The following is a 23,228-nucleotide window of genomic DNA, read 5'->3' as shown; positions in this document are numbered from 1 at the left end:
GCAAGCCTCTCCTCCTGGTCTTTTATCCCCCATGCCATCTTATGCATCACATTTCAAGAATGCAACGACCTATCTGCTTAGCATTATGTTGCCTATCAGAGAGGTTTACAACAGTCCTGTAACAACAAGTGACTACTCAAGTTCTGCCTTTGTCATTTCTATTATTAATATTTTAAAGTCAGATGATCTTTGCAATTAACACATGAACTTTAGGTGAAGGGTTTAGATTTACTATGCTGAGACTGGCATTAAGTCCCTTCAAAGCTTTAAGAAGGACAGTGGCATTGGAGGCCAGTCACAGAGCTCCTCTGGAACGACTCCTCCAATGGCACAGGAAGTCCTATGATGCCACATTTCACAGGCCCCAGTGCAGTTATGCGGGGTCAATGCCCGGAGCCTGTGGTCTCAGCCATACCCTGTGCTCTTTCAAGCGGAACACTATGAGGAAGAGGTCATCTTCTGTCTGGACACCAGTCATCAGGGAGTTCTATGGTGCCCAAGTGCATTCAGGTAGTGAGGAAACCCTACTGACTTCAGGAACACTATTGTGTTTGGTTATAGGGTTTCTGAGAAAATGAGCTTCGGCTGTGTGGGCTCTGCCTGTGGAGAATGGCTTCCCAAACTACTGAGTCTGTGCGCAAGGCTCCCTGCTGGCAGAGGCCAAGTGCCAGCCCTGGAAGGGAGCTCAGTGGAGGGAGGACTGACTGCATGGGGACCACTATCCTTGGAGAAACTGCCGAGTAGGACAAACAACTCCACAAACATGATAAAGAAAGAGGGAGATGGAGTGGGACCCTCTTTACCGGGGTTTGTCCCAAAGACCAGCCAATTGTGTGGTGTTTTTTTTTTTTTTCTTTTTAGATGGAGTCTGTTGCCCAGGCTGGAGTGAAGTGGTGCAATATTGGCTCACTGCTACCTCTGCTTCCAGGGTTCAAGTGATTCTCCTGCCTCAGCCTCCCAAGCAACTGGGATTACAGGCACCTGCTACCATTCCAGGCTAATTTTTATATTTTTAGTAGAGATGGAGTTTCACCATGTTGGCCAGGCTGGTTTCAAACTCCTGATCTCAAATGATCTGCCTGCCTCGGCTTCCCAAAGTGCTGGGATTACAGGCATGAGCCACTGTGCCCTGGCCAAATTGTTGTAGGTTGATAATCAGTTGTAGGTTCACATTTCACAGGGAAAAACAGAAAAAAAAATATATCAAAGGCTAGAATTTTCTTTTACTTCAGTAGTTCATGTTCTTCCTGAGGCTGCAGCAAATGTGCTGTAGAAAATGGTTTGAGGGCTGTGGGTTAAGAGCAGGAGCAGAGGAAGGGGAAGCCTGCTGTTCTCCAGGTCTTTAAAGTTCGTGTTTACGGTCTCCTACTTGTCTTTTTATCCTTTTATTATTATTATTATTATTATCAAAGACGTTTACAACAGTCCTGTGCACAACAAGTGACATCCTGATTTTTCTGCCAATATGGGGTGGCTATAAAACTTGAAAGAGCAGGGGCTGTCCCTACCTGAGAGAATGTGTCTTTGTAGAAAAATTTAAGGTGATTTTGATCCTTTAATTGCTTCAATTTTACTTCATAAACCAATTTCTTTTCCCCTTATCCCTCAAAGCTTCCAATAACACAATCTATTGGGAAAAACTAGACGGTGGATTTCTGCTTGTTTGAGAGCTTCATATGTGGATATTTTTTAAAAGGAAAGTAAGAACCCACCAAGATAAATTTCTCTTCATGTAACAATGTTACTGAGAGCAGTGACTTCACAGAAACAAAAGGTGGAAAACCCTCGAGATTAGTGAGTCTAAGACCTGTCAAATCCGGCTTTGCGGAGATGGAGGGCCCCCGCCACAGGGGTAGAAACAGCTCTTGCACAAGAAACAGGACATGTGGAGAGATCATAGAAAGACATGTTACTGAGCATAGCCATGTGTCCACTGTCCCAGGAATGCCTCAGTCCTAGGCCCTGGATGGCAGGCCAGCCTGGCATGCAGCTGAGTGCCGTACACGGACAATGTCATTTGATTTTCACAGCAACTACCTGGGAAAGGCATTGTCATTGGTCTCACTTTAGTGGAAACTGTCTCTTCTCAAAGTGGGGTCCACATACCAGCTGCATCAGCATTGACTGAGAGTCTGTTGGAAATGCAGAACCTGGAGCCCCCTAGATCTACCTAATCAGAATCTGCATTTTAATTAGATTCCTAGCTGACTCAGACACACATCAACATTTTAGATGGAATGGTTTAGCTCACAGATCTCCAAGCCCTTTTTTTTTTCGATTATGCATCCCTAAAAAAAATTATGCAGGCATCCTTTTGACTGCAAACCAGGGATGTAGCATTTTGCGTTCACCACAGGGAGGTTTCTCCCCAGCCGTTCTAACCAGGAGGAGGTAACACAGAGCCCACAGAAGCATTCTGGCTTGTTGAGAGTTGGAGCAGAAGGGTCGTAGGCATGCTCAGAGGGCAAGCCAAGGCTACGTGGGTGACCAGTCTGTCCCTGGCACCTCCTGATCATAGGCATGGTGATCAGGTCATCTCTTTTCTTCCTAGCTACTGAGGAAGAAGTGAGCTTGCACCTTCTTCTGCACTGCTTTGCACAGAATTTGCCCCCTTTACTCTGGGTAGCCTTGGGTTAAAGGTTGATGCTGATAGAAAAAGCCATCCAACACTAGGAAATAAGGTCATGTGGAAGGAAACTAGCTTTCCAGGGACCCAGGCCTGCCTGAGGTGATGTCATCTCCAGGGGCAAGTACCTGGGCTTCACTCTGCTGTGCGCTATTTGACCAAAGCCCAGTCACTGCAGGGTTACACCTTAGCTTGCAGATTTTAGCCTGATAAAAAAGACACCCCAAAGGTTGTAAGACTTCAGCGCTCTGTGAGGCCTTGAGCAATTTTGTTATCTTAACTGATCCCGCTCCTCAGATGCTCCTGGAATCAGCGAGGCCACCTCAAGGGCCCCCTCATTAAGCGTTTACATTGTGTGACAGTCACGGTTTTAGCTCCTTGAGAATTGGATTCAACAAGGCTGATGAAGAAAGAAGTCACTTCTGCTCTATGGCTGCTCTTGTCTCTAGAGGCTGAACCCTGGCTTTGGCAACCATTTTCCCTTCTCTTTTTCTTCTGCTCTTCTCTCTGCGCTCAGCTCTGCCCTACCTATTTTTAGATATGCACTTTGATTCTGTCTTTCCAAGACCTCATTTGGAATTACTCACTGTCTTGGCTTGTTCTTGCCGCTATTGATCTGTACGACCCATGGATGTGCTGGCTAAGTTCAGATGGTGGTATCTCCAGTGAGAGAACGATTAGTGAACTCACGAATCATGCATTTGTCTAATGTTTATGGGGCCAGACACCACGCCAGGCCTCAAAGTCCTCACGAGGACTCGGTGAGGATGTTGACATGAAGCAGACTTTTATATGCTATTCAGGGAGGGGTGTAAAATGGGGGTCATTCTGTTCAATTTCATTTTTATTCCCTCTATTTCTCAAACTCATTTTTCATTAAGTACAAAAATTTTACTTTGAGTTATTTAAAGTTATTTATTAAGTGCTTACTAAAGGCACAGCACCATTTCTGTGCTGAAAAAAATATGAAAGAAGTGGGGGCTGGGTGTGGTGGCTCCCACCTGTAATCCCAGCACTTTGGGAGGCCAAGGCAGGTGGATCACCTGAGGTCGGGAGTTTGAGACTATCCTGACCAACATGGAGAAACCCCATCTCTACTAAAAGTACAAAATTAGCCAGGCATGGTGGTGCATGCCTGTAATCCCAGCTACTCAGGAGGCTGAGGCAGGAGAATGGCTTGAAACTGGGAAGCAGAGGTTGCGGCATGCCAGGACTGCGCCATTGCACTCCAGCCTGAGCAACAAGAGGGAAACTTTGTCTCAAAAAAAAAAAGGGAAAGATGTGTGAGCTGCAGTTCCGGTGGCCTCAGTAGCTGGCTGTAAAGACAGAAACATGTAAAAAAAAAAAAAAAATCAAATATTAATAACAGTGCAGGGCAGTGTGAGATGAACAGCAAACTTGTGCAGGGTTCCAAAAGGGGGACTCACTGAGTTACAGAAGACTTCAAGGAGAATCCAGAGTTCTGTCTGTGTCATAAGAACATATGACCCAGATTTCATTAAACATTTCCCTAAACACAGTTAAAGAAAAGTGGGAAAATTGCTATTGGAGTCAATAGCACAGGCTTTGGCGACATCCGAGACTTGGCTATTTGGGCAACATGATGAGTATGGCTCAGAAGACACTTCCCCTGTGGAAAATGATGGATGGGTAGTGTGACCTCATCTCTCAGAAACTTGCTGCTCAAGGTTTGCACTGAGAGGAGAGCATCGCCTGGGAGCTCTTCGGACCCGGAAAATCTCAGGCCCTACCCGGGACCTGGAAAATCACAAGCCCTACCCAAGGCCCAGTGGGTCAGAATCTGCATTTTTAGCAGAACCCCAGGTGGTATGCATTTGAGTTGAAGAAGCTTCTTTAGGACATGAGGAGACATAAGGTGTTTGGAGTCAGTGACAGGATGCAGGAAATATTTCAGGACTATCAATCCGCAAATGGTGTGTAAAGGTTAGCACGAAGAGAGTCCGGGAGCCCAGAGTTCACCTACGAGTCTGTTTCAGAGGCTGAGATATGAAGTGAGTAGGATCCTGACATCGCCTTGGTTATACTGACGCGCTGGGCAGGCAGGACACTGAGTAGAGGTCTGGGAGCTGGGGCCCCTGGACGGTGCCCAGGGAGCCTGGCTGGGCAGGGAGGTGGACAGGAGTGCAGGCACCCCACACAGCACTGGGCTCAGGGAGAGAGAAAAACCAGGGGGGGCAGGGGACCAAGGCCTGAGGTTCTGGGAATAGTTTACTTCCCTCCTGCTCAGGGGAAGGAAGAGGGCCCTTTGGTGAAGACGGAAAAACCTAAGGCAGAAAGAATAAAAGCTAGGACGATGGTTACTTGCAGCCTTTTAAAATATATTTTATTAGAATTTCCATAAGCCTAGAATTTCACGCCGTGAAGATAAGTTTGGAAAACACACACTTTAGTTTGTTTGTGGTGCCAATAAAAGCTGGCTGACTAAACAAATGTTTAATCTGGGGAATAGTCTACAGGACTGAACAAATACAAGTGATAGATTTGCAAATTCTTTTTTTTTCGCCTGTGGAAATAACTACCATTCAGCAAAACAACTTAACTAGTGGAAGACTTCCAAAGATCACAGAAGGATCTGGATTGATGCTGTGTCCTGCTGCGGAGATGAGGGGGTGGGGCCTGATGCTGGCTGGGGGGACATCACAGGGTCTGGCGGGACTGTGCTTGCTGGGAGATTCTTTACCCCCTCCGACTCAGTCCAGCTGTCTGGGCCACATCCTGAGCAGGCGGTCAGGGGCTGATGGTCATGGGTGCTGACTACATGTTTCCGTCTCCAACTGGATTCCCTGCTCCATGAGGGTGGGAATTATCTTCATATTTCTGCACCTTTCTTCCAGCATCTAGAAACTTGTTCTTCAAAGTGTGCTCCCTGGGATGCACTGCACTACCCAGGAGCTCGTTAGAAATGGAAAATTTCAGGCCATACCCGAGACCTCCAGTATCAAAACTGCATTGTAATAAGACCCCCCAGGTGATTTACGTGCTCAACGCATTTTCAGATTATGACTCCAGAAGGAGGGCTCTCAACCCTGCCTGCACACCAGTATCACCAGGGAGACTTAAAACCAGGCATCAGTCTTTATGAAGCTCCTCAGGCAGTCTAGCAGAGAGCTGAGCAAATGTTTATAAGTAAATTCCCAGAATGAATGAAGGTGTGAGGATGTGTGGCCTAAGAGGAAGAGTAGGATTAGCTCTGTCATTTTATGGAAGAAGAAACTGAGGCCCAGAGATTTGAAATGATTTGCCCAAGGTTACACAGAAGTTCAAGAGGAGTTGGTATTAAAAGTGAGGTGTTGTGGTTTATGACACGTACAGAAATTCTTTGATACCACCTTCAAAAGCCTAATTCCTCTCCCTGTGAGAATGGGCTGCATTTTAGTGACTCACATCCAGCCAGCAGAAAGAGGGGCAAAAGGGACCTCGCAATTACAGAGATAAGGCCACCAAAGGCACTGAGCTTCCTGCTCTGCCCTGCTGCTGCTCAGTCACGTAGGGGCAACACAGGAGCAGCCTGTAGGGAGCTCCCATCGCGAGGAGCGGAGGCCTCCTGCCCACAGCCACATGCAAGCCCTTCTGAATGTGGGTCCTCCAGCCTGGCCTGGCCTGCAGAAGTTGCAGCCCAGCCGACTGCAGCTTCAGTCTGAGCCAGAACCACCCAGCAGAGCCGCTCCCTGATTTCTGACCCTCAAAAGCTGTGGGTTGGTCACGTTTGTTGTTTTAAGCAGCCACATTTTGGGGTCATTTATTACACAGCACAGATGACTAATATGCCTTCCAGTCCTTTGCTGTTTCAGCCACACCCCTGTGAGACCAACTTCTGTTCCACAGAACTTCAATAGCCATGCCGGCCCAGTTCTCGACAAGCTTAGGATTGAACACAGACAATGACAGCCAAATCAAAACACAGGGGCAGGGCACTGCACGGTGTGGTCCCCACTCCTTCCTCTCAGGCCCTGGAGCGCCTGCCCAACCCTCCTGGCTGGCTTTCGTGCCAATGTGCCAGGCACTGCCCTTTCCAATCCTGCCCACTGTGGGAGTGCCAGGGCAGGGCCAGGTCAGGCTGCAATGGGCTGAGGCAGCCTAGGGAAAAAGAGACTATAGGTAACCTGGGTTCCAAAGCTGGTGCCTTGCTCTGCACGCCAGGCGTTGGCAAAAGCAGTGTCTGCACAAGGGTGACGGGTGTCTTCCCCATTCTGCTTGCCTTGTAGTTACAGCTGTGATTGGAGAACTTGATGGGACCATTTGAAAAACAAGCAAACAACCCTCATCTGATTCATCTGCCACAAAACAATCGCTCACAGCCCACACAGATGCTGAGACTCAGAAGCGGGTGGGAGCCAGGAGACCTCCAGCAGGGATGTTCACTCTTCCTCTACCCTTCCCAGCTTTGGCTAGCTGGATTCTCCTCTTTGCCTTCTTGGAATTTCTTGAACTTTCTTCTAGAGCTCTCTGAGCTGGGCATGCCCAGAACAAGGCAACTTGGACTCCAAGTCCAAAGAATTTCCTAGGAAGACGTCTCAGCAGGTGTTTATTTATTTAATTTAATTTAATTTTTTTTTTGAGATGGAGTTTCGCTCTTGTCACCTAGGCTGGAGTGCAGTGGTGTAATCTGAGCTCACTGCAACCTCTGCCTCCCAGGTTCAAGCGATTCTCATGCCTCAGCCTTTCAGATAGCTGGGATTACAGGCACTCACCACCATGCCCCACTAATTTTTTTGTATTTTTAGTAGAGACAGGGTTTCGCCATGTTGGCCAGGCTGGTTGTGAACTTCCAACCTCAGGTGATCTGCCTGCCTTGGCTTCCCAAGGTGCTGGGATTACAGGCGTGAGCCACCACACGTGGCCTTGGCAGGTGTGTATAGTGCCACTTTCCTGCATTTTGTGAGACAGGCCATTAGATGCTGACTCAGAGGGCTGGCTAGGGCAGGAGGACGGTGCTGAGAGAGTGGTCACCATCATCCCCTGGGACGTAGTAGTTCAGCGCTGGCTGCCTCCCGCCTTCATTTCTCCTGCTTCCCCATGCTTTCCAGCACCTGAGGGCACTGCGGGCCTGAACCCTGGCAGAATCCTTCCTGCTGTCATGGACATTCCAGCCTGTGAGTGTGGCTTCCCTCACCTGCCAGGGTGCTAACTGCCTCTGGAAGAACACAGGAGAAGTGGATTTTCCAGGGAACGTGTGTCCGAGAACCCATGCCACACATGGTGACCACTGCTTGTTCCAACCTCCACACCGACTACAAAACCTGGAAATTTTTTGGTTGGAGCTACAAGCTTGACTTCCATTTCACAATAAGGAAAACATCATCAGAGTTCTCAAAGGCCCTTCCACTTTTGGACACCCCACTGGCTTTTGTTTTTACGTAAATAACAGCTTTTCCTGGGATTCAAGATGAGGCACACAGGGTTTTCAGCACAAGGCTCTTATCCATTTTAAGATGATATGGAGCTGTAAGCATCATCTTTGTTCACAAAAGGCTCAACATTCCACTTCCAGGAGAGTAAGACCATCCTGTCCATTCATTCTCCAAACAGAAATAATAAGAAAAATAGAAATGCCACATATTGACTATGTATTTTGTGTTAGACACTATAGTACCCTGTTTATGAACATTATTTTAATGATTACACCACGAAAAGTAGATATGGCCAGGCATGGTGGCTCATGCCTGTAATCCCACCACTTTGGGAGGCTGAGGAGGGTGGATCATGAGGTCAGGTGTTTGAGACCAGCCTGACCGGGTGAAACCCTGTCTCTACTAAAAATACAAAAATTAGCCAGGAGTGGTGGCAGTCGCCTGTAATCCCAGCTACTCAGGAGGCTGAAGCAGGAGAATTGCTTGAACCTCAGAGGCTGAGGTTGCAGTGTGCTGAGATCATGCCACCGCACTTCAGCCTGGGCGACAGAGTGAGGCTCCATCTCAAAATAAATAAATAAATAAAAAGGAAGCAAGAAAAGTAGTTATTATTCCCATTTTACAGATAAAGAAAATGAAACAGAGAGTAGAAGGAGCTTGAACTAGCCAGTAAGTGGCAGAGCTGGGGTCTAGCTGTTCCCACCACCCCAAGCTGCCTCAACAGGCCTGCCCATAACATTTGCGTCTGCACACCCGGACTCTAGCCTTTCTGAGGTGTGCAGGGCTCTGGTGGAGATTCAGGACTCAGAAGAAAGAGCTGATTACCCCCCGAGCCACCCAGGCAGCCAGTCTGCAAGCCCCCTCAGTGAGCACCATCTTTCTACCTGGCCTGGGAAACCATAGCCCCATTGTGGAATCTGCTTTTCCACTGAGCCCTGCCCCAAGTGCCACCTGGGGCAAGTGCAGCAGGGACCCCACCTGAGGGTGCGGTGCAGGGGGCAGCAAGTGATGGTGCTGCACTTCAGGAACTGCAGTTTAGCCTGTCCGGGAAGGGGCAAGGGAAAGAGAAGATCTGAACACAGGGATAGCAACTGTGGCCTCAGGCAGAAAGGTGCAGGGTAAATCCCCTGCCAGCTGCCATGCTTCTGCCTGGGCTCCCGCCCGTGTCTTCTATGGGTCAAATCCATCTGGAGGCCAGGGGCAAGGGAGCTTATGGGTGCAGGTCAGCACCCACTGCACTAGGAAGAGGGCTGGAGTATGGGCTGGTGAGACATGGATAGTGCCTGCACGTGAGAGCAAGAGCTGCATCTACTTTATCCTGGGACCCCAGCCTGGGTCAGCTCACGGTAGCTTGGTTGACCAGATGCATGCCAGAGTGAGAAGAGGTGGGTGGGTGGACTGTAGGCTCAGCTCATTCCTAACCCCAGAACTAGAAGCAGGGCAGCAGCTTTGGGGAGGCGGCTGGCACCAACAAGTCTAAAATACATCTGGGGGTGCAGGGGTGTGGTCTGGGAGCTAAGGAGCATGAGAAGCCCCTGGCCAGAGCCATGTGGTGGTTAGAGGGAATGACATGAGGACACATTATTCCAGCAAGAGAAGGGTAGCACTATTGGCCAGGCTCTGCGTGGCATAAGGATGTCTCATGGTCACTCCTGAATGAGCTCAAGAAGTCAAGGCCACCCCTTAACTGCTGGACGGCATTCTGTGGATGCTGAAAAGGGCAGGGCAAATGGGGGGTGACTGAGTCTAGACAAGGGATTTCTTCTGCTTTAGGACAATTTTAGATTTGCAGAAAATTTGCAAATACAGTACAGAGTGCTCCCATGGACCCCACACGTTTTCCTTTTAGGATCTTACATGAGTGATGAGCTGGTACTGACGCATTATTGTTAACTGAAGTCCAGACAGCTTCAGATGTCCTTAGTTTTCTCCTAAGGCTCTTTTTCTGTCCCAGGCTCTCATCTAGGTTCCCACATTCTATTTAGTCATCACGTCTCCTTAGGCTCTTCTTGGCTAAGAAGACAATTTCTGACTTGCTTTGTTTTTGATGACTGAGCAGCTTGAGGAGCACTGGCCAGGTGTTTTGTAGAATCCTCCTCAACTGAGAGTTGTCAGATGTTTTTTGTCATGACAAACTGAGGCGATGGGTTTTGGGAGGAAGACCACAGAGGGAACGTGCCATTCTCATCATGTGAAGGGTCCATGTTACCAGCATGCCTCAGGATTGTTGATACTGGCCTCCATCACAGGGATGAGGCCAAGACTGGCCCGATTCCCCACTCTGAAGTGACTCCTTCCAGTTCTCCTTGGAAGGAAGTCTCCAGGCAGGGTGTACCCTTAAGGGAGGGAGTTATCTGCTCCACCTCCTCAAGGGCACAGCATCCCTCCTCAAGGGAGTTCCTCTGCACGTGAGACCTGCCTCTTCTCTGTTATGTATTTGTCCATCGTCCATATTTTTCAGTGTGAACACGCAGGTATTTATTTTAAACTCTGGGTTATAATCCAATATTGCATGATTTATTTTGTTGCTTAAATTGTCCCAGCTTTCGTGACTGGGAGCTCTTTTAGTTGGTTTGTGTGTCCCTTAGACATACTCCCATTTAAAATTTTTTCTTCTTTTTCTTTCCCTAGGACCGCCTTACTTTGTGTCCCAGGCTCCTCTTGTGTTTTCCCTGCCCCAGCTCTGGTATCAGCCACTTCTCCAAGGAGCGTGGGTTCCTTTCACCGGAGATTAGCATTAGAATGCCAGATCTGGGTGCACAGTGAGCACTGACAAATGCTAAGATGAAGAGGTGTCTGAGAGTGTCCCAAATACCTCTGACTTTCCTGTTGGGAAAGAACAAACTCCCTTTTAGAAAGACACCTGTGCTGTGATCAGGATGCTGATAAGGAGGCACTGATGATTCCGGTGGCCCCCGCAGGCCCCGGGCCTGAATTTTCCCAGATGGATAAGGCTAAAGGGAGCCAATGGGCCTTGCACCCCTGGCCAGGAGGACTGACCATCCCATGGCCCATCAGCACTGCCTGTGCTGCCTAGAGATCTGGTGGCCTCTCAGCTCAGCTCCTGAATAGCTCACCTTTTCTGAGTGTTCCTGAACTAGAAGACTGTTTCCAGGTGTGAGGAGGGACGGGGGCATCTGGATGTCCTCTCTCCCGGGACCCGGCTCTTACTAGGAGTCACTGTTGTTTCAAATACTGACAGCATCCCAGAGATTACCCAGTGAACAGAAGGCTTCAGAGCTGACGGTGGAAACAGGCCTCGGTGTCTGAAGGACCCACAGTGATCTCAGGACAGCTCCTGCTGAGAGCCGCGCGCTCTTTTCTTGTTCTACTTCTGTTTCACACACTTTTAAAGCCTTCATCAACCGCAAGACATCATAGCAAATGACACCCTAAAGAAAGACAGGCACTTGCTTGTTCTCTTATCTACGGGCAGGATCTACGGCCTCTGTGGATACAGATAATACTCCTCAGGGAGCTTCTATTCTTGCAGAGGGACTCCAGCCAACTTCATCCCATAGAACAGCGCTGCAGTTCAAAGTTATTCTTCCTTAACCCGACAAATGACACTGGCATGGGGAAGAGCCCAGGTTAGAAAACCAGCAAAGGGCCCCAGAGGGCAAGGTTGCACAGGTACCGCCTCTGTAATGCCAAGTTCGGGGCCTGCTGAGCTACAGCCTTCACTGGGAATAGCTGCAGATATCTTTTAGGAATCCATCATGTGTCTCTGAAGCAGAAAAGGATCCAGGCAGGGTGTGGAAGTGTTTAAGGGGTAAAATATACCATCCAGGTCTAGAACATCTGATTACATCTCTGTGGTTCCCAATAATCACAGTCTTATTAGGTGGCCAGGTCTCCCATTAAGTACAAAAAGCTCATTAATAAAATAAAAATATTGAACTTGGTAGCCTCTGCGTGTCTTTGCTAATCTGCGTGCTTGTCATATTTGTTAGATGCTTCAAGAGGTTCACAATTTATTTCTAGAGGGCAGAGCTCCGAGGGAGCCATGGACTTAGGGAACACTCGAATCCTCCCAAGGAGGCTGAGCTTCAGAGCACCAAGGAGAAGTTTTTTCTTGTTTGACAGTGATTTTTAAGAAAAAAATCATTTAACTATTGATATTAAAATATTAGAGTGACCTAGTTAGCACCTGAAATGCGGTGAAGTTTGGTCAGAGAAAATGGGTTCTGTAGCGAGGCAGAATGCCTGCAGACAATGCCCAGCCCTGCTTCGGTTTTGGTATGGAGATAGTCTATCGGTAAGCTGGAGAAAAGACGGGAAAATCCATTCTGAAAGCAGGAGGGCACCAATGAAGTTGTTAGCACAGCTGCAAATATGGCTAAATTAAACCCAACAGGCAAATAATCCACATACAGAGCAGAGGGAAGCAGATAATGTAAACTCCGACAAAGAGCATTTGAAAGCTTTCCAAAAGGAAACCATTAGCCCAGGAGAGTTCTCAGCAGGGCTGGAGGGGGTGTGGTGTGTAAAGTACAGACATTCCGTTTCCGATGAGGCATCTACTCAGTTAGCAGAAAGGTGCCAGCTTCAAAAACATTCAGTGTTGTGGAAAACGAGAGTCACCGAAAACTGGGAAATGTGGAACCATCTGAGGATGCCACCAAGGCTGTCCCTCCCTCTCACTGTGTTTCTCCAACCACTGCCAGAGCACTTGACCCTCACCCAAGGAACAGATCTTTCTTGCTGTTGAGTAAAAGGAGAATTTGCACCTTAGAGCCCAGACGTGCAGAATTAAAGGTGTCATCTGGTTGGAGAAGTTTAGAGTCCGATTTGTCTCTTACATTTGGTGAACCTTACTCCTCCAACGCTCTTGTTTGCTGAGGCTGACCTTGGCTGCCCCTGCGGCACCACTTCTCCCAGACAGTTCCAAGCCCCATCCCAAGCTTCTATTGCTGTCTCACTGTCTCTCTCTCTCTCTCACACACACACACACACACACACACACACACACACGGCATACCCCAGCAGCTGCAGGGGGGCCTGGAGAAAGCAAGCTAGTAAGCTAGGGGCATGTCAGGTGGTGGCTGGGGGCTTGAAGACCCTGAGCCCGGCTGCTGAGGTGCAGGGCTATGGAGAAGAGAATCCTCTCCAGCCTCCCTACCCAGGGTCAGCTTAATCATGAAGGATGCAGACAGCAGGAACTGCAGAGGAGAGGAGGGCTTCAGCAGGTCCAGGCAGCAGCAGCCAACAGGGGAGGAGCCACTGAGGTGCACACCACCGGCCAAATGGGTCCACTGAATACAGTTTTTTCACCTTGGCCATCTAATATGACATGCTTCCCGCTGGGCCCTGACAGCCAGCCTGTCTCGGATGGGCAACACATAGGTGGGGGATAACCTGGCGTCACAGCTGGGGAGTGGGAAGCGAGGTGCTGTGGCTCTATTACCGTGGCTGAGATGAGGCAGGCACATGACTCTCCTGGCCTATGCTTCCTCACTTGAAAATCAGTGTGATGCCCTCACCTCCCAAGCTTGCTGCATCAGTGATCATGGACACACTCACACTTAACACATCAGCCATCGTCAAGTTCAACCACATGACATGGGGGCTGGGAGGGGGCAATGGGCAAGTTACTACTTTCTCTGCTCTCAACCTGATATACTACTATTTCAAGGTCTCCTGGTTGTTCTTTAACCCCAGCTTATTTCATTCTCTTCCCTGTTTGCTTCACTGATTCTGGAAAGTTCTGCAGTGAGAGAATCTCAGGGAAGCCTATGTGAGTCACATCCCGAAACCTCTGCGAAGGTGAGGAGAGCAAAAGTCCCCTTGGGAGGCTCTGGAGCGCACAGGAGGAAACTGACACTCCTGCTCTGGTGGGCACACCCGGCCCCTCACCTCAGCAGCAAGTCGTGATTTCAGACTAATACTTATTCCTTACCAAGTTCTAGGTTCAAATATATATATATATGTATATATATATATATACATATACTTATATATATGTATATATACACATACACACATATATATGTATAATATCTATGTATATCTATGTATATTACATTATATATCTATGTAAATTATATATTATAATATCTGTGTATATTATATATATGTATGTATATCTGTGTATATTATATTACATAGATATCTATCTATATAATGTCTACATATGTATAATATCTATGTGATATTGTGTGTGCATGTGTAAGGTGGACACTGTTATGGATAAAGGTAAAACAGGAGTTTGGGGATGGGAGCCGCTGTTTTATACAGTGTGGGGCCAGAGAGGGTTTCTCTGATAGGATGATGCGTTAGCATAGACCTGAAGGGAATGAGCAAGACACACAGAGGTCTGGGCAGGAGCATTTTGAGCAGAAGGAACAAATGAGCTTGAATCAGTATGGCCAGAGTGGGGTCAGGGTGTCACTGGTGGGGAGGTGGCTGACCTGGCACCATACTCCATGGGGGCTGGGAGAGCCTGCTCTGTCCCCAACCAACCCATGTAGCTGCCCCTTAACTGCAGGGTCCTGATTGGGTTTTGAAACCTGGCCAAATTGATAGATTGCTCCAAGGGCAGAGAGTGACCTCTGATGGACTTGACTGTGGAGAGTGACTGCCAGGCAGAGGCTGACCCATTAAACTCAGCCCATCAGTGTATACGGAGTGTGGGCAGGACTTCCAGTATGGCCATAGCCTGCTCTAAGCACTCTGCCTGTCTTGGCTCTTGGAAATCCACACAATACTGCCATGAGGCAAGTACTGTGACCCTCCCTCTGGAAACTGACAGAAATTACCCAGCGATACTGATCTGAAGCTCCACCACTAGCACAGGAAGGAGCTGGCTCTGGGCCTGTGTCCACCAGAGGCTGGGCTCCTCCCCACTCTGCTGCCAGCATTCTTTCCTGAGCTGCAGCCGCCCCAGGTGGCTAGCCCATGCCGGTCCAACCCCACCAGGACCAGTCCCACCTGACTTCAGGGAATAAGAAAGGCTCCTGAAGTCGAAGTTGTCTGGCGCATCTTAGGTCTGGTGTGACTGCTGTTGTAAGAAGAAAGGCTGGCTAGGTCTGCTCTTGGCCTTGGGGATAGAAAGAGAAGCTCCCATTTTCTGCTCTAGCTCACAGCATCCTGCAGCCCAGAACAACTGTCCAGGGTCCGGGGCCAGCCAGCAGGGCTGTCTGCTGAAGTGTTTCTGGGAAGCTCAGTCATATTGACCATTTTACACATCTGTCTATACCTACATCCCTGCTTGATATATACTGTCTCCACACCAGATAGTTATGATACAAGGCTAGACTTCAGGCTAATTTGAAGCCCACATCATCCCAGCTCTCATTTCTGAAAGAGCCCATGGAAAAGACACCAAGGTGAAGTCCATGAACTCACCAGGAGGGAGGTCTCAGGCACACCACCTCACCTCTCCCAGCCTTACTCTGCATATGTGTGAAGCAGTGATGATTGTCTTGATTTCACAGGATTGCTGTGCAGATTAAGCAAGATGGAAACACTATGAAAGTAACAGATGCCCAATAATTGTGGGTTTCTTCAACATTTATTGAATACCTACTGTGTTCAGCCACTGTGCTAGGTGACAGAATGAACAGAGGAATGCCCCCATCCTCAAAGAGGGCACAGTCAGTGCAACGGCAGGGACAGATGTTTAACAGCTCAATCACAGCACAGTGCAATTTGGCTATATCTCCTATTTCCTTCTTTCAATGTTTCAGGCCATGAGAATAGGAGTCAGGTATTCTATTTCTATTAGATCTTCTCACAAAGCCTTGAGTAAGATCTAGAGCCCATTGTCCTATGGCAAGTGCAGTAGTCACTCTAAGAAATGCTCCAGGGTGAGCAGGAAAGCACACACCTCAAACCCCATCTAGCCCACACTGGGAGAGCTGTTTCCAGAGTAGAAATCAAGGGAGGTGGGTGGAAGCCTTAGACCTTCCCTGGTGGGGGGCTGTCATGCTGCTAGAGGCCTGCATCTCCAGAGGCCCCTGCTTTAACTGGTGCCACGGGAGGCACGCAGCCAGTCCTTTGAGAACTAGGGACATTGGTGTTTGCCAGTGTATCAGTTCTGTTTATTCTGTAAACATAAGGAGGAGCTCAACATTCAACTGTACTTCATTTTGCAATTTTCACAAAATAAATATTTGCCTTCAAAAGCAGCAACTCTGATAATCATCAGAGTTAATAATATTCTCCAGTGCCATTTCCCTCACACACGCCAGACACAGAAGGCAAGTCAGAGTGCTGTGTGTGGTCTGTTTGGATAATAATTTTCATCTGGAAACCTCAAATTGGAAACCAACTGGCAGTAATTCTAGAGAAAGTTTGGTCTCCTGGTTTTTAGAGTTAACTCAAAACCAACTCTCCCGAGTCACCTACGTCTCCTTGTTTTGGTTGCCTCTGCCCATAAAATGAGGAGCCAAATTACTTTAGTGAGTGCTGGAGGGAAACTAGGACATTGGCGGGGATCACAGTGGCCACAGAACAAGGACTGGCAGGGGCCACCCAGACAGGCCAGGAGCTTGCTGCATGTACAGGGATGGTCTCTCTCTCTCTCCAAATCTAAGAATGAGCTAAAATTCAAAAAGAGTTCTGCTGAATGTAAATAATACTTATTGGAGATTTTATTGCCCATAAAGAAATCTGTCAACAGAAAACCACACTCTGCAAATCTACTGATGCACAATTAGTTTGTGCTGCTTACAAATCCCACTCTAAACTCAGCTGTCAGTGCCCTCCCTTGGCCACGCTTCTTGGAGATAAAGGCTTTCTATAGAGGATGCAGCATGTCAACATCCCCAAAGTGTACCCTCTGATTTATCTTCTTCATTATGGGCAGGAGGGTTTAGGAACGGCCATTTTGAGTCTTTATTAAGGACTAAATCTTAAAGAAAATGAACCTTGGGACTCCTACAGTACCTTTTAGGGATGCTCAGTGCATTTCAATATTTTAAGGATTAGAATTTTTCTGGGCCAGAGGTAATGCTTATTACACAAGGAAACAGAGCTTCAATCCAAACAGTAAACCATAAAACCACATCTAACTGGGTGAATAAAATCAGCCAGGCTAATAGACGTCTGCATCCCATTGGAGCATTCCCCATGGACTCGCACTTTGCTGTATTACCAGACCCCAACCAGACATCAAGCCAACAATCCTGCCCTTCCAGCTCCCGCCTCATGATCTATCTGTCTGTTTTCACTGTCCTGTGCTTCCCAGAGACAGGTATCTTCCTCCAGGCTGACTTCCCTTCTAATCGGCCTCCATCGTTCAGTTATGAGCAACAGGTCAGGGAAACCAGGTTCTCCCCAACTCCAAAGGCCGTATGGAGTCAACAGGAACAGCTGTGGCATGCTGGCCCAGGACATCTGTGATCTCTGAACCTGTTCCCAACAATTTTGCCAACTGAGCTGTCAGGGAGCCACTGCATCCCCACCCCATCTCACATCTGATGCTGGAAGGTGTTCCTCTCTCCAAGTGAGGAGGAAGTGAGTGCAGCTGGCCAGGGGCTCTGAGACTGTTTGAGATGCCCCAGCAGGGCTGCAAGGGGGGCAACGGTGATGTCTGTTGCTAAGTGCGCTTTCTATACACAACTTACTGAGTCTTGATAATCTACTTTTAGATTTTTGTAAGTGTAATCATGTGTTTCAAGTTAGGGTCTTTATAATTTTTCTCAGAATGGATCCCTTTGGCATGTGTTAATGGCGAAGGCAGCAGGTGTTGGTGGAAACAGATCATTCCTCTCCTGCCATCCCTCCTGCTGCCTGCCTTTCCTGCCCTGCACCCCAGTCAAGCCAGCCCTCCTCAGAAGAGGCTACTTAGGAGCAGATACTCAGAATACAGCAACCGGCATGGCATGGGATGGGGTGATGTGGCACTGACTGCCCCAGAACAACACAGGGTATGAGCTGCCATGGCTGAATGTCTGCCCTGACTTGACTTCTATTTGCCTTCCCTTCACGCTCAGTGAGAGCCCAGCTCCCTTGCCATGGCCCGCTCACGCTCCTGGTTCTCCTCTTGTTCTTCCCTCCTTCCCCTCTGCTCCAGCAGCATGGCCTTCCTGCTGCTGCGGTGGGGACGTCTCCTTCTTGCGGGTGTCCTGGTTCACTTCCTCACTTCATCTGGGTCTTTATTCGACTATTTCATTTCCCAAGAAGCCCCCACTCCCACCCTGGACACTTTCCGCCTGCCTTGCTGATTTTTTTTTTCACGGCGCTGGATTTGTCCATTATGGCTTCTCTCCCTGCAGCAGAGTCTAAGCTCTGTGAGTGCAGAGATGTTCTCTCTCCTCACCCATGGGACCACTGTGTGACTACATCCCAGCATGGTGCCTGGCATGTAGCAGACACACAGAAAACATTTGCTGAATGAATGAATGTGTGCTAAAGCCAACTTGAAATCCTCCCTGCTTCCTCCTGTGCATGCAGGATTCCATGCAAATATGGGATTGGAAATACGGCAAATGGAAGGTTTTTTTTTTTTTTTTTTTTTTTTTTTTGAGATGGAGTCTCACTCTGTTGTCCAGGTTGGAGTCCAATGGCGTGATCTCAGCTCACTGTAACCTCCGCCTCCCAGGTTCAAGCGATTCTCCTGCCTCCCCTGAATAGCTGAGATTATAAGCGCACACTACCACGTTCAGCTAGTTTTTGTATATTAGTAGAGACAGAGTCTCACCATGTTGGCCAGGCTGGTCTTGAATTCCTGACCTCAGCCTTCTGTGTGATCCACCCGCCTCGGCCTCCCAAAGTGCTGGAATTACAGGTGTGAGCCACCGTGCCTGGTCCAGCCAATGGAATTTTTTAGAGAAGAGATTTGGTAACGATCTGAGGTTGTCAAAACAGTGCATGTCCTCTCATTTTTTCTTATAGTCTGGTTTTGCATGTCTTTCTTCTATCCTAAGAAAGCCCTTTCTCTCAGGATTCAGGTGTGGTTGGCAGAATCAACTCTTTTTTATTTTCAGGAGACTAATATTGTATCTTATTTCAGTATTTGTGCTTGTCTTTTAGTTGCCTGTATCTAGCCATCGAATGGTATCAATTAACAATATCAGCCTTGAGCCCACTGACAAGCTTGGCTTTTGCACTGCACCTTGGGCCTCAGGGCTGTTAGTAAGAGTAACGTGACTGTGGTTGTTATTGCCCTCATTGCTCATTTCATCCCGACTCACAAGTGGAGGTGCCTTCCTGCTATGTTTGGAGCAGTCGGTCTGATTTACTGTGAAGTGAGTTGAACTGGCATGAGCTCAGGGTGGTGCAGCCAGGGCTACTGGCACAGTTGCATCTTCCTCTGTGGGTCTCCTTATGGCCCATCTGTTTTCCATGGTCCTCTGTTTTGTCAGAAATGGAAAACAAAGGCCTCCTGGTTGGTTGCATGTGTATGTAGGTGTATAAAATGATGGGCATTTCCAGAGTGTGCCTGGGCAAGGAGATCTGGGCAAGGGGGCAGGACCCCCAGCTTCACCCACATGTGCTTGCTCCTTCCTGGGGTCCAAATAGTGTGTTTCCACCCTCAAGCACCTAGCATTTGAGAAATAACAGGTGTCTCTGCCCCCACAGATGGTAGCCTTGCCAACTGGGATTTGTTTGCTTATTGACTTAGGGTATGCTAATGTTTAAGCAAACCCCTTGTTCCCCACTGTGTGGTTAGAACAATTGGTGACCTTTCTCTGACAAGAAGGATGAAGGAACTCATTCATTCCTTGGATATATTTTCATGGAGTGCATGATGTGCTTGGGGTGTGCTATGACTGAAGACACTTCAGGTTGTAGGCTCCCTTAATACATGACCTAATGAACGACCAATCCCTGGGAAGAGCCAGGGAAAAGCTTTTTCCTTAGCTTTGACTGTGCAGGGTTAGCTATCCTTGAGTAATGCTTTATAACACTCTAAGGAAAATGATGCAAAAGTAAATACAGTGGAGATCATTTTCTTAGGGGCCAACACGCTGTTGGGATGCCTGAGCCCCAAATGCCATTTTGAAATTTTGTTTTAGTTACTAGACTACCTTAGATTGAACCACCTACAATGGCCTATATATGACAGTTTTTCACTATATAAAAACTACAAACACTCTAATATCTCCTGTATCACCAAACCTTTATCAGGAGGGTTCACAAAGAACAAACTGAGATTGTTTCTTCTTGATCCCTCGCCTCTGAGGAGAGGGCATGTGTCTCTGGGCTGACATGACCCTGGGAAACTAAGATACAGGAACGGGAGTGTTTGCTCACTCCACCCTTATTTTAATAATCCCTGGTGGTTGTCATTGCACCATCTCCTTGCGGGGGCAAATGTGCCAGTGTTGGAGGCAGAGGACACAGGTTCTGCTTTCAGCCCCTCCAATGACCAGTGATAGGCTCCACACAAGGCCTGGGCATTCTGAGTGCTAACCTAGACCAGCTCTTGTGTTCCTATAAACATTTTGAGCTGTGTGACTTTGGGCAAGTCAGTGAACCTTTCTGAGCCTCAATTGTCTTATTGGGAAAATAGAGAAGACATTCATGAAAATGCTTTGTAAAGTGCTATAGAAATATACAGCAAAGGTTAAATTACTGGGCATCAGCTTATATTTCCTTGCTTTATTTTTTAAGAAAATATTAACCTTGGGGATTAAAAAAAAATTCCTTCCTGCAACGTAAGAATTCAGTAAGGACAGAATTGTAGGCACTGAGATGGAGGCGGCATGCTCGCAGGCAGGGCTGGCTGGGGCTTTTGTCTCCTAATTGATCTAATGTGCTAAGTAGGCTTAATGTAAGTTAATTAATGATACGATTGGGGTAGAATATCTAGGCAGAGCCTCAAACAGTATCAAAGAAATGAGCAGGCAGGTGTCATCCAGGATAATTGAGGCATGCAGGCAGCAACTAGACAGGCTAGGAGGAGGGTGAGGGGAAACTGAGCCCAGCTGAGGGGCTGAGCCCCTTAAGCAGCAAGGCTGTCTGCCAAACACCATTTTGTTTACAGCTCCTGTATTTGAATTTCAGATTTGCTTGAGTCTTTGAAGCTGGCTTCCTGGGCATTTCCTTGAGAATAAATTCTATTCTTAGGAAACCACAAAATGCACTCACCTGGACCCAGAAAGGAGAGTCAGGTAACCCAGCTTCCGTCTGTGGACCTATGGGACCTGAGGAACTTTGACTAGAAGAGGCTCCCGGTTTAACAGAGGCAAGTCGGTTTTGTGCTCTGGGAGATGGGGTAGGACAGGTCTGTCTGCACTCCCGAGCAATGCTGGGCTGCTGCCCAATGGCAGGCACTGGACTAGGGATGAGAGTACCACGACACCTGAGAAACAGAGACGAACCCCTGACACTTCCGCATGTCACAAACATGTATCCCCAACAACACGAAAGGCCAGCTCACAAAAGCAAGAAACCAGGTAGTGGCCAGGGAGTGGAAATCAAGCATTTCAGGAAAATTTTATTTACTTATTTCTCCCAAAGACTGGTCTTTCCAAGATTATCCTTCAACTGTGCTGTCAAAAATTAATCCTTCCACAGCACAGCCTGGCCCACTTAGGGGTGGGGAGGAGTACAGCAGAGACCCCTGCCGATCACCACCAGGACCCCCAAACTTTCCCAGCCATGAAGGGTACATGCGGACCATCATCGGAACCAACGCTTATTTCCCAACCTTGACCAGACTCACTCTCTTTTTGGTAGCCTCTGTCAAAACGTATCTTTAAACATTGTAGGTGGCTATATCTTAGAAACCTCAGAGTATCAAGCCAGGCAAGAAATATTCTATCTTAGAGGACTGGATCCCTTTTCTCTGTCAGTCTATTGTGGGTTTTCACCTCTTTGTTACAGTTTCATGCTTGCTTAGAAAGTGTCGAAAAAATGCCACTTGAGAGCCGCAGAGCAGTGGCCTGGGGACAAGGGAAGAGGACTGCGGAGCTCCTGTCTCTCCATAAGTCTCCTCATACGCGTGTGCCCCTGGCTGTGTGGGATTCCCGACTGACTAGCATCTGCCCTCTTGTAGATTTTAACTGTCCCTCTTGCTGCTGACTCAGCACAACATGGGCAGGGAAACCCAGTGGGGGACCTTGCCTGCTGCCCTCCCTGTTCAGTCACCCTCTTCTCCCTGAGCTGACATCTCAAAGTTTGGCTGCTGCTGGAGGAGGCTGGGAATCAGAGCCGGCTCCTAGGAGCCCAGACTGCCCCACTGTCTGTCAGAGTGTTGAGAGGAACCTCTTGGCTGGAAATGAAAATCTCAACCATCACAACTAGGTACCAACTCCCCTCCTTCTCTTCCTCTCCCTGCTTCCCCCACCAACACAGAAGCCAGGGTATGGAAGGTGTCAGACTTGCTTGGAAACCCCACTTGGAAGGTCTTTTACGGCACAGAGGGTATGCAGGGTGGGAGGCAGGTACAGAGCCCAGCTAGAGTCCCATCTGTGCCTGCCTTCCCCAGTAAGCCAGCACAGGGGCAAACCCGAACATACTTTTCAGGCTCCCTGGAGGAACCCGTTGCTTTAGTAGCCTGAATCTTACAGCCTGTGAAACATACTCAGAATTCGGCTCCCTAACCAATTGTGCAAACAACGGCAAAACGGGGTTTCTGATGTTTTCCTGGAAACAAAGGAATAATCTCAGGTCTTAGAACTGGTAGCGCAGACATACTGCAATCGGTAAAGCTTGTTCAAACGCAACCCAAAAATGACATGCATTTCAAAAATGCACCCAGCCTGTCTCCCAGCCCCTGACACCTCAGTCTCAGCCACAGCTGAGGAGTTTAGAAAACCAGAGGAAAGGACCAAAGCTTACCTGGCTCCCGCCGGAGGTCAGCTTCAGTCCCAGAAGAGGATGGGTATACGAAGAAAGCCAGGCACCATCCAATTCTGGGTGACAGGCTTCACAGTTGGCTACCCTGGCAGCGCTCTCAGAAACAGATACTCTATGTCCCCAGAGGCCGTCAGGGTTGCCTGGGACCTGGCACACCTCTCTGCCACCAGCCTCGCTTCCTTTTCTTTCCGTTTAAAGGGCTTCCCGGGAACTCTTCCTTGACTGCTCCCTGTCCCGTCTCCAAGTTTGGAAACAGCCCTTGCAGAGGGGCTTTCCCTCATTGTAAACTCACCTGCACCATCTAGAGGTCTCTCCCAGCACTGGAGAGGCTGAAGCGGGCACGTTTAGCACTGCTGCCATAGGTCCCTGGCACACCTGGCTCTCTGGACATCTGCCCCTTAAGAGATCTGTTGGAATGCATAAAAACCGTGGATTTTTTTTTTTTGCAGGGGTGGGAGTCTTGCTTCTCTCAGAGCCTT

General features: G+C 48.3%; 1 protein-coding gene across 6 annotated transcripts in view; it reads right to left on the bottom strand.

Annotated features, from left to right (window-relative positions):
- EDAR (ectodysplasin A receptor) overlaps positions 1-23,003 on the bottom strand; it is a 90,435-nt gene extending 67,432 nt beyond the window's left edge. For 3 of the 6 annotated variants that reach the window (XM_078348887.1, XM_035271860.3, XM_078348888.1), the window contains exon 1: positions 22,732-23,003. Coding sequence is in view for 3 of the 6 variants with exons in the window: in XM_035271856.3 (XP_035127747.1) it covers positions 21,037-21,297 (261 nt within the window). In the remaining 3 variants the exon portion in view is untranslated. Of the gene's footprint in view, positions 1-21,036; positions 21,431-22,731 lie in introns of those variants that run through there. The other 3 variants (XM_035271856.3, XM_035271857.3, XM_035271859.3) reach the window with 3 other exon arrangements.
- Positions 23,004-23,228: the final 225 nt, after the last annotated feature.

Source organism: Callithrix jacchus, chromosome 14 (assembly GCF_049354715.1).
Source record: "Callithrix jacchus isolate 240 chromosome 14, calJac240_pri, whole genome shotgun sequence".
In the NCBI taxonomy this organism is placed as follows: Eukaryota; Metazoa; Chordata; class Mammalia; order Primates; family Cebidae; genus Callithrix; species Callithrix jacchus.
This window is presented reverse-complemented; position numbering and strand designations above follow the sequence as displayed.